General features: G+C 35.6%; 1 protein-coding gene across 5 annotated transcripts in view; it reads left to right on the top strand.

Annotated features, from left to right (window-relative positions):
- The window catches only part of RBM41 (RNA binding motif protein 41), a 56,689-nt gene extending 45,003 nt beyond the window's left edge, over positions 1 to 11,686 (top strand). For 2 of the 5 annotated variants that reach the window (XM_030939471.1, XM_010373559.2), the window contains 3 exons: positions 3,888 to 4,035; positions 5,606 to 5,743; positions 7,550 to 11,456. In XM_030939471.1, the coding sequence (XP_030795331.1) occupies positions 3,888 to 4,035; positions 5,606 to 5,743; positions 7,550 to 7,563 (300 nt within the window). In that variant the 3' untranslated portion in view covers positions 7,564 to 11,456. Of the gene's footprint in view, positions 1 to 3,887; positions 4,036 to 5,605; positions 11,457 to 11,563 lie in introns of those variants that run through there. The other 3 variants (XM_010373556.2, XM_010373558.2, XM_030939470.1) reach the window with 2 other exon arrangements.
- The last annotated feature ends 294 nt before the right edge of the window (positions 11,687 to 11,980 follow it).

Consider the following 11,980-nt stretch of genomic DNA (forward strand, 5'->3'; position numbering starts at 1 on the left):
AGAGTTAGGGGTCTGATTTCATTCTTTATGCATATAGGTATCCAGTTTTCTCAGCACCATTTATTGACGAGACTGTCTTTCCCCAACTGATGTTCTTGATGCCTTTATTAAAATATTAGTTGGCTGTAGATACGTGGGTCAATTTCTGAGTTACCTATTCTGTTCCATGGTTATATGTGTCTCTTTTTATGCCAGTACCATGCTGTTTTGGTTACTACAGTTTCATAGTACATTTTGAAGTCTGGTAGTGCAGTTCCTCCCGCTTTGTTATTTTTGTTCAGGATTGCTGTGGCTTCAGAGTCTTTCGTGGTTTCATACAAATTTTAAGATTTTTTTCTTTTTCTATAAAGAGTGTAATTGGTATTTTGATAGGGATTGCATTAAATCTGTAGGTTGCTTTGGATAGTATGGTCATTTTAACAATGTTTTTTCAATCCATGAGCATGGAATGTCTTTCTGTTTGTATCCTCTTCACTTTTCTTTTTTTTTTTTTTTTTTTTTTTGAGACGGAGTCTCGCTCTGTCACCCAGGCTGGAGTGCAGTGGCCGGATCTCAGCTCACTGCAAGCTCCGCCTCCCGGGTTCACGCCATTCTCCTGCCTCAGCCTCCCGAGTAGCTGAGACTACAGGCGCCCGCCACCTCACCCGGCTAGTTTTTTGTATTTTTTAGTAGAGATGGGGTTTCACCGTGTTAGCCAGGATGGTCTCGATCTCCTGACCTCGTGATCCGCCCGTCTCGGCCTCCCAAAGTGCTGGGATTACAGGCTTGAGCCACCGCGCCCGGCCTCCTCTTCACTTTTCTTTCATCAGTGTTTTGTAGCTTTTCTTGTAGAGGACGTTTACCTCCTTGGTTGAATTCATTTCTAGGCATTTTATTTTGCTTTTCGTAGCTATTGTAAATGAGATTGCCTTCTTGATTTCTTTTTCAGCTAGTTTGCTGTTCGTGTATAGAAATGCTACTGATTTTTGTTTGTTGATTTTGTATCCTGCAACTGTATGGAATTTGTATATCTGTTCTAAGGGCTTTTTGGTAGACTCTTTTAGGTTATTTTTAGGTATTTCTGTATATAAGATCATGTTGTCTGCAAGCAGGGACAATTTCACTTCCTCCTTTTCGCTTTGGATGCCTTTTATATCTTTCCTTTGTCTAATTGCTCTGGCTAAGACTTTCACTACTGTGTTGAATAAGAGTGGTGAGAGTGAGCATTGTTGTCTTTTGCCAGTTCTTAGAGGAAAAACTTTCAGCTTTTCCCTATTCTACTGATGTCTAATTTTTTGTTGTTGTTGAATCTTTATTGTTTTCTACATGGATGATCATTTCACTGTGAACAGAGACAATTTTACTTCTTTCTTTCTGATTTGGATGCATTTTGTTTCTGTTTCTTGCCTATTTGCTCTGGCTAGAACTTCCAGTACTGTGTTGAATAGAAGTGGTGAGAGTAGGTATCCATGCCTTGTTCCTGATCTTAGAGGAAAAGCTTTCAGTTTTTTAATACTGAATATTATGTTAGCTGTGGACTTTACATATATGGCCTTTATTATGTTGAGGTAAATTCCTTCTATTAGTAGTTGAGTGTCTTCATCATGAAACAGTATTGAATTTTGTCAAATACTTTGTCTGCATCTATTGAGATGATCGTGTAATTTTTATATTTTGTTCTGTTAATGTGTTGGATTACATTGATCAATTTTTGTGTGTTGAATCATCCTTGCATCCCAGGGATAAATCCCCCTTGGTCATTGTGTATGATCTTTTTAATGTGCTGTAGAATTTGGTTTGGTAATATTTTGTTGAGGATTTTTATATCTGTTTATTAAGGATATTGGTCTGTATTTTTCTTATAATGTTTTTGTCTAGGTTGGTCTCAGGGTAATCCTGGCCTTATAGAAAAGCTAGCATATAGTTTATAGTTGGATTTTGTTTATCCATTCAGGTACTCTGTCTTTTGGGGAGTTTATTAATATTTAATGTAATTATTGCTAGCAAAGGACTTACTATTGCCATTTGTTAATTGTTTTCTGTCTCTCTTGTACCTCTTTTGTCTCTCCCTCTCAGCTGTCTTCCTTTATGGTTCATTGGGTTTTGTTTTGGGTTTTTTTTATAGTGATATACTTTTATATCTTTCCCATTTTCCTCTGTATATCTTTTATAGGTATAGGGCATGGTAAAACAATTTGTTTTAAGCTGATAACATCTTAAGTTCAATCACATATAAGAGCTCATTTTTGTTCTCTTGGTTTTTTTTTTTTTTTTTTTTTTTTTTTTTTTTTTTTTTTTTTTTTTTTTTGAGACAGGGTCTCACTCTGTTGCCCAGGCTGGAATGTGGTGGTGTGGTGTGATCGTAGTTCACTACAGCCTCAAACTCCTGAGCTCCAGTAATCCTCCTGCCTCAGCCTCCCAAATAGCTGGGACTTGTAAAATTGGCCAGGTGTGGTGGTGCATGCTGTTTGCTCACAAGTAGCACATGCCACTCTGTCTCTTTTGTAAAGACAGTGTCTCACTCTGTTGCCCAGACTGATTTCAAACTCCTGGACTCAAGCAATTCTCTCACCTTAGCCTCCCAAAGCACTGGGATTACAGGGGTAAGCCACCACACCCACCCTCCCATGCCTAATAGGTAGAATAATTTCTCTTATTTTTCTGAGGATATTAGTTATGGTTTGTTGAAGTTTTTTCCTATTTGCTTTCTTTTCTTTATGCTTGTTGTGTTCTGTCTTTCACATTAGAGGATTTCCTAAGATGCCTGATAATCGATGCCCAACTTTATAAGTAGGAACTAAAAAGCAGATTGGAATCTCTGAGCACACAAGTGGCACTTGTTGACTTTGAGCTTCACTTTAAAGTGGTCTGGCTGGACCATTTGTTAGAGAAGTTCCTTATCCCAAATCAGTGTTTTTATATCTTTCCTCCTAGGACTTAACAGTTTTCCCAGAGAAGACTGTTCCAAAATCTTTCTTGTGAGGGTACTACCAGCGTTCTAGGAGCCAAATGGCAGAAAAGGTCTGGGAGGACCTCAACATTTAGTATGCATTCTTTCTCTTAGTCTCCTTGCTTTCAGAAACAGGGTTCACATCTTCAGCCATGTATGGCATTCCCCATCTTCTGACAATGAGCCTCAAGTATTCTACCAGAATTGGCAAGTTATCTTTTACCCCGTAGCATGTTGTGAGGGAGGGTATTTAAAAATCATATTGGCTTTTAGACAGCCTTCAACTGACCTGCCTTATTTTAACCCCATCCCTTCACATTTATTTCTGAAGGTAAGTGAAATTATCAGTTCCTGAACGATTTAAGGATTCTTAAGTGGTGACAGGTGTGTTCTTGGCTTTCTCCACTACCAGTTTAAAATTCAACTTTCTTCAGTGTGCTGAGATGGTTCCTGCTCATCCAATTATTTTTCATCTTCCAGATTATTACTGTAAGTGCCCATAGTTTTAGAGAGTTTTCTGGATGGAATGAAATTAAATGAATGTGTTCAATCCACCATTTTTATGTGAAACTAATTGTAATCATAATGAAAGAATTGCCTTACGGCTGGTCATGGTGTCTCACGCCTGTAATCCCAGCACTTTGGGAGGCCAAGGCGTGTGGATCACCTGAGGTTGGGAGTTCGAGACTAGCCTGGACAACATGGTAAAACCCCATCTCAACTAAAAATACAAAAATTAGCCAGGTATGGTGGCACATGACTGTAATCACAGCTACTGGGGAGGTTGAGGCATGAGAATTGCTTGAACCCAAGAGACCAAGATTGCAGTGAGCTGAGATTGCGCCACTGCACTCCAGCCTAGGTAACAGAGTGAGACTTTGTCTCAAAAAGAAAAAAAAAAAAAGAATTGCCTTACCTCCTTTTTATGATATTTTGGTTGATTCTCAATTTGTTTTAGGTGTTATACCTGAAGAACCTTAGCCCTCGGGTGACTGAAAGAGATCTTGTGTCATTGTTCGCTCGGTTCCAGGAGAAAAAAGGACCTCCAATTCAATTCCGAATGATGACTGGACGAATGAGGGGCCAGGCTTTTGTCACCTTTCCCAGTAAGTAGTTTCATCCAGATGATTACTCAGTTGCCCCTCAGTTCGCTAGAGACTACCTATAACCTCTCTAATTTAGATATAGTCCTTTGATTTCTCCACAGCATGTGAGAACAAGAGAAGGAACGAAAAATATGTTTTCAGTATTTCTTTCTCTTTCCTCTCCTCCATTGACAGTGCATGCCCACACTACCCCAGTGTCCTCAGGTTTTCCCAGTCTTGGTACTTCCTTCTTACCCTACCAAAATCTGTACTCCCTTTACTGACAATAGTATTTCTAGTCCAAGTTATAATTAGATTACTCATTAATTAGTGTATTAGTATTCTGATCAGAACACATGTACTTGCCTTATGCGCTGTTCCTTTAGGACTAAGTGAGCACAAGCTAATATACTAATTTATTACTTATTCATAATTAGTAGATGATGATACAGTCTTCTGAGTATTATTTACATATTAATTAATGCATAGCTTCTAATCCAACGGGAAGAATAATATAAGAATTTCAGTTTCTGTGACAGACCAGATAATATGTTGTTTTGGGGGAAGGCTTTGTAGCCTTCATTGTACCTTTCATTGTCCCTAAAGTATCGTCATTTCTAAATAGCCTATTAATCTATGTGTAGGCAAGTGGTTTTACACATGAGTACTGCCAAACTCCCCTCCATTGTTTTCATACAGTCTTGTGTCATCTTTCCTATCATACTGAAAGTTTCTAAATGCTCTGTAACTGTGGTTTTCAGTCTTTTCAAGTGTAAGAACCCCTTTTAAATTTAAAAAACAGTTTATGGGTGCCCCACATAATACGATGTATTAATTGAAAAAATACATAATAAAAAGGCTTTTAAAGCAAGTACTTTAAAATGTGTAGCTGTTTTACTAATCTTGAAAGCTATACACTTAAAATTTGTAGTACATATATATATGAAACAAAATTGGTTCAGTCTACTTGTCTACTTATGATTCCACAAACTCCTGGCCGTAAATCATCCCTTCCTTATTTCTTGCATCCAGACTCTTAGACCCATAAGTTGAATACTCCTGGCATATGTATATATTCTCAAATTTCAACCTTCCATATGCCTACAAGGATTCTTATACTTATTTATCCCAATAAGGTGACCCAGAACCACTCTCCCACTGAAAAAAAAAAAATAGAAGTGGCAAAGTGCTCTCAATAACATGATAACTTTTTTTGTGTTACTCATTTTGAAAATGATTGATTCTAATAATATCTATAATCTGTTACCTAAGGTAGAGGCTTATGTATAATTACTAATAGCTTAGACTTCTTTAGCATACTGCCTATATCTTTGTTTCTCTACTTGTTTCTTTGAATTAGGAGACACCCTCAAACACCCATTTTGAGTTTTTATTATTATTATTTTTAGTCATTAATTTAATTTTGCTGAATAATGCAAATGGGAGATTATAGAAAAAATGATAAAAATCAAATGACTATATGGCCTTATAGCTTACATTTAACTCCAAGGCAAAATAACCTAAACTAGACCTGGAATAGAATTGAATTGTTCAGTCCTATGCAAATTGAAATTTTTTCTTTCTCTTTTAGATAAGGAGATAGCATGGCAAGCATTGCATCTAGTAAATGGATATAAACTACGTGGGAAAATATTGGTGATAGAGTTTGGAAAGAACAAAAAGCAACGGTCAAATCTCCAAGCAACTTCTCTCATATCATGTGCTACAGGTAGCACTACAGAAATCAGTGGTAGATAGAATATATATAGATTGTGGGTCCTGGATGGTCTTTCTTGAATTGGAATCTTGGATCTAGGATTTATATATAGACACCAGTTTGTTTGGAGTTGAAGAGGAAAAACTAACTGAGGGAGGGGAAAAAAAGTAATTAGGGCAACCCCTTTCAGCTTTCGGAGAGAACTGGTAGAAAACATTTTCTGTTATATAATTGAAGACTATGTAGGATAGATGATGTGCTGAATATGAAGGGTAGAGTGCAAAGAGTATTATTTTCTCAGGATAAATTAAAAGGGATTATTCCTAAGGATTTTTAAAAATCTTTATAATTTTTCTGGGGTCCTCAATATTTGTCTCTAGAGATAACATTCTTTCTTAGACTGCTTCCTATATACAGAAACAAAAAACTAATTAAATGTTGAAATATTTATTTACTAGAGGCCATTTGTCCATATTTCATCCACCTAGTAAATAAAAGAGCAGGACCCCAGGCCTAAGCATCAACAAATGCTATTAAGTCAGAACTATCAGCAGTAATAGTAGGTAGTTTCATAAGTCAGTTGACATATTTAATGAATGCTTCCTCCACAAGTTATCAGTCTTCAAAAAGCTATATATTTTTCTAGGGAAATATTTTAGATCAAAATGTTGTTGTTCTCATAGCCATTTAAGCTAGCAACCATTGAGTAGTCATTGAATTCAAAGCAATAAACATTGATTAAGTGTCTAATATATGTTAAATATTAGGCATATGAATTTTAGAAGAGGAACATACTAGCAAAGACTACCAAAGGGAAATGGAAAGAAAGAGTTCTCTAGAAAAGAGGATGCCAGTCACAAATCCCCCAGTTGTTTGTTTATGGCTGCTGGAAAATAAAAAGACTATACAGAGAGGAAGTAGTACAAACTGGAGTCAGACCTGTACAGCCACACTTAACATTGTGTGACCTTGGCAAGTCACTTAATCTGAGCCTCCCATTTTTCATCTATAAAGTGAGGATAATAATGCTACTTACCTCATTGGGTTGTGAAGATGAACTGAGATATTATCCAGGCTGAAGAACAGAAAGAAAATAAATGAATAAAATTAAACAAGAGTATAGAACCCGTGTGACACCATTAAGCATTCCTACATATTTCTAATAGGAGTATAGGAAAAAAGGAAGAGAAAAGAAGGAGCAGAAAAATATTCTAAGAAATAATGGCTCTAAATACCCCCAATTTGATGAGAGACATTAACCTATACATCCCAGAAGAAAAGAAATTACAAACAGATACATCATAAGAAAAATGCTAAAACCCAAAAACAAAAAGAAAATCTTGGCAGCAATACGAGAAAAATGAGCCATCACTTACCAAGGAACCCAAATAAAATTAACAGTTGACTTTCTCTTAGAAACACTAGCACTGGCAGTGGAATAACACATTCAAAGTGTTCAAGAAAATAACTGCCAACCAATAATCCTATATACAATAAAACTGTTTTTCAAAAATGAAGGTGAAATAAAACATCTCTCATAATCAAAAACCAAGAGAATTTGTTGCTGGCAGACCTGACTTACTGGAAATACAAAAGGAAGTTCTTCAGGCTGAAAGCAAGTGACCTCAGACAGTAATCTGAATCTACACACATGCAGAAAAAGAGCACAGACAAAAATAATTATGTAATTATCAGAAACAATCTATGCATTTTTCTTTTTTCTCAACTAATGTAAAAAACACTTGTATAAAACAATATGTATATAGTTGCATTGTTTGGCCTATAAAGTATAAAATGTAATATATTTGCCAATAACAGGACGAGGAAGCTGAGTGGAAGCAAAACTGTCTCGTACTAAAGAACTGACTCCAGATGGCAACACAAATCCACAGTAACAAATGGAGAGAATGTGAAATAGGAAATAAGAAGTTTAATATAAAAAAACCTATAAACATATACTTATTCTTCTCTCAGCTTCTTTTAAAGATGTAAAATTATATTAAGTAATTATAATAATGTGTGTTGGATTTATAATGTATAGAAATAACCTGTATAACAATAATACCACAAAGCGGGGGATGGGTTTATATAGGAATAGGGTTGTTACATTGGAATTAAGTTAGTATTTATCTGAAGCCTATTCAGTTTAGTTAAGATGTGTATGGTAAGACCTAGAGCAACCACTAAGGAAATAACTTTTAAAAATCAAAAATATTATTAAAGAAATATAAATATCACATTATACTCAGTATACTCAGTACAAAAGAAGGAATGGAAAAGCAAAAAGCTTGAGGCATATCAAAAACAATAAAATGGCAGTCATGAATCTTCCTGTATCAAAATAACAATAAATGTGCATGGATTAAACAATACTATAAAAGGCGGAGATGTCAGAAACAAGTCTGATTCAACTTCATGCCATCTATTGAAGACACACTTTAGATTAGAAGATAGATTAAAGGTAAAAGGATGGAAAACAAATATATCACACAGACAACAGCCATAAGAAAGCTGGAGTGGCTATTGTAATACCAGACAAAATAGACTTTTAAAAAAATATTACTAGAGATAAAGAGTAAAATGTTACAATGATAAAAGGGTCAATCCATCAGGAAGATGTAACAACTATAAATATATATGCATCTAACGGTACAGCCCAAAATACATGAAGCGAAAACTGAAAGGAAAGAAGAAATAGATAAGTCCATAAAAAGAGTTGGAATATTCATTACCCCTTTTTCAATAATAGAGCACCTAGACAGAAGATAAACTAGGAAATAGAAGACTTGAACAACATTGTAAGGCAAATTGACCTTAAAGACATTTATATAACTTTCCACCCAACATCAGAATACATATTCTTCTCAAGTGCATATGAAACGTCTCCAAAGTAGGCCATAAGTTAAAGCATAAAACAAGCCTTAATAAATATAAGGGGACTGAAATCATGCAAAGCGTGTCCTCTGACCACATGGGACAAAGTTAGAAAACAACAGAAAGTTGGGAAACTCACAAGTATGTGGAAATCAGACACACTTGTAAGTGACTGGCTGGGTGCAGTAGCTCACACCTGGAATCTCAGCACTTTGGCAGGCCGAAGTGGGAGGATGCCTTGGATCCCTTGAGACCAGGAATTCAAAACCAGCCTGGGCAACCCATCAAGACCCTGTCATTACCAAAAAAAAAAAAAAAAAAAAAAAAAAAAAACTGTGTCAAAAAAATCATAAGGGAAATTACAAAATTCTTTGAGATGAATGATAATGAAGACACAACACACCAAAACTTACAAGATGCAGCTAAAGCAGTGTTTACAGGGAAATGTATAGGTGTAAATGCCTATACTTAAGAACAAAGGCCGGGCACGGTGGCTCACGCCTGTAATCCCAGCACTTTGTGAGGCCAAGGCAGGCGGATCACGAGGTCAGGAGATCTAGACCATCCTGGATAACACGGTGAAACCTCGCCTCTACTAAAAATACAAAAAATTAGCCAGGTGTGGTGGCGGGCACCTGTAGTCCCAGCTACTCGGGAGGCTGAGGCAGGAGAATGGTGTGAACCTGGGAGGTGGAGCTTGCAGTGAGCCAAGATTGCACCACTGCACTCCAGCTTGGGCAACAGAGCGGGACTCTGTCTCAAAAAAAATAAAAAAAGAAGAAAGACCATAGCAGTAACCTCACTTTATACTTTAAGACCCTGGAAAAAGAAGAGCAAACTAAACCTAGAGCCAGGAGAAAGAAGGAAATACAAAAGATTAGATGAGTATAAATGAAATAGAGTGAAAAAAACTAGAGAAAAATCAATGAAACCAAAAGTTGATTCTATAAAAAGATCAGTAAAACTGACACACCTTCTGCTAGATTGACCAGGAAAAAAGAAGAATCAAATTACTAAAATCAGAAATGAAGGAGGGAACATTTCAACTGAACTTGTAGAAATAAAAAAGATTATGAAAGCATATTATGATTAATTTTATGTCAATAAATTATCATAGATGAAGTGGACAAATTCCTAGGAAGACATAAACTGCCAAAACCAACTCAGAAGTAGAAAACTTGAATAAACCTATATCAGGTAAATAGGTTAAATGAGTTTTTAAAAAGATACCCACAAAGAAGAGCCCTGGCTCAAATAGCTTCTTAAATGAATTCCACAAAACTTTTAATGAAAAATTAATACAAATTCTTCACAAACTCTTTCAAAAAGTAGAAGAGTGGTGAACACTTCTGACATATACTACAACATGGAAGAACTCAGAATATGCTCAGTGCAAGAAGCCAGTCACAAAAGACTACTGTTATGTGATACTATTTATATGAAGTGTCCAGAATTGGCAAATATATAGAGATAGAAAGTGGATTAGTGGTTGCTTAGGGCTAGCACAGAGCTGGGGGGAATGGGAAGGGCTGGAGGTAACAGCTGAAGTGTATGAAGTTTCTTTAGAGGTTGATGAAAGTGTTCTAAAGTTGGTCATGGTGGTGATTTCACAACTCTGAATATACTAAAAACCAGGAATTGTACACTTTAAATGGGTGAATTGTTTGGTTTATGAATTATATCTCAATAAAACTCACGAAAGTAGGGATGTCCATCATTAGGAAAATGGGTAAATAACTTATGGTACATATATTTAGTACAATACTATGCAGCCATTAAAATAGTGAAGTGTATCTATGAATATATTATGACCTATACTCATGTCCAAGGTTGTGTATTAAGTTAAAAAACAAGATGCAGAAATATGTATAGTACAAATACATTTTTATGCAAAAGCATTCATTTATGTATAGTATGTATGTATATAGATATTTCTGAATAAATTTACGAAAAAGCTGGGAAATAGACATAGAAAGTTGTAAACTTTTGGAAATGGGATTGAATAGGCTGAAGGAGGACTTTTACTTTGTAAAATTTTTAAAGTGCTGTCATTTTGGGGTGATTTTTACTTTTTTCAGTATTTTTTTTAACTAAAAAGAAATTTAAAAAAAAAATATTCTACCAATGGCATGGCTTCCATAATATTTTTCAGGCTTACTCTGGGGATATCATCTGACTATACTCAGGACAAACTCCTATTCCTTTGATATACTGCTCACTTAGGATTAACGGTCCAATTTCAGACATAGTTAAGTGACAAGGAATGAATTATCCTGATATAGCCTCTGATGCATGTTACCAGGGGCACACTTCTAAGCTGGACTTTTTAGAAGGAACTGTTTCCTGTTAGGTAGAAAATCTCACCTCTGCTTTTTACTAGACCTACAGACCACTGCAACTGAGGAACATAAAAATGAAGGATATCCTTCAGCTAGTGCATAGATAAACTGTGGTATATCCATGCAATGGAATCCTACTCAGCAATAAAAATTAATGAAATATACATGCAACCACTTGGATGAATCTTAAATGCATTTTACTGAGTAAAAGAAGCCAAACTCAAAAGGCTACTTACTGTTTGATTTCATTCATATTATTTTCTCAAAAAGCAAAACAATAGGAATGGAGAAAAAACTTCAATGGATGTCAGGGGTTAAGGTTGGAATGCTCCTTGACTACAAAGTGGTAGCACAAGGAATTTGTCTTAATAATTGAAATTTTCTGTGTCTTCATTGTAGTTATGTAAGTGTATGCATTTGTCAAAACCCATAGGCTTATACACTAAAAAGGATGAATTTTACTGTATGTAATTTTTTTTAAATAAATGTTATTTTTATGGAGGAAAGAAAAACTTGGAGAGACAGTCATTTCTATTAAGTAGTGTTTTTATTCTGTGGTCTTTTGATTACAGTTGAAAACTAAAGCCACTTTGCTACTTTTCTTATTTTCTGTCCACAGGTCAGCAGAAATCATCAGTTAGAAACATCCATAGGCCAGGCACAGTGGCTCATGCGAGTAATCCCCACACTTTGGGAGGCCAAGGCGGGAGGATCACTTGATGCTGGGAGTTCAAGAGCAGACTGGGCAACATAGCAAGACTGTCTCTAAAAAAAGAAAGGAAAAAATTTGTATACACATATACATATAAGGCCACCGTTTTAAAAATTAAAAAGACAAGCTGGAAAATATATGTATCCCATATAAGGAGCTAATTTCTTAGTGTACAATGTATATAACTTTTTAGTATACAAAAAAAATCCGATAAAAAAGTGGGAAAAGGAAATTTGTTGAAAAGAAAATATAAATGACCAATAAACTAAGACAAATGCTCAGAGTAGTAATGCAAATTAAGGCAGTGGGCTCTCATTTTCAAAA

This window comes from Rhinopithecus roxellana, chromosome 10 (assembly GCF_007565055.1).
Source record: "Rhinopithecus roxellana isolate Shanxi Qingling chromosome 10, ASM756505v1, whole genome shotgun sequence".
NCBI lineage: Eukaryota > Metazoa > Chordata > Mammalia > Primates > Cercopithecidae > Rhinopithecus > Rhinopithecus roxellana.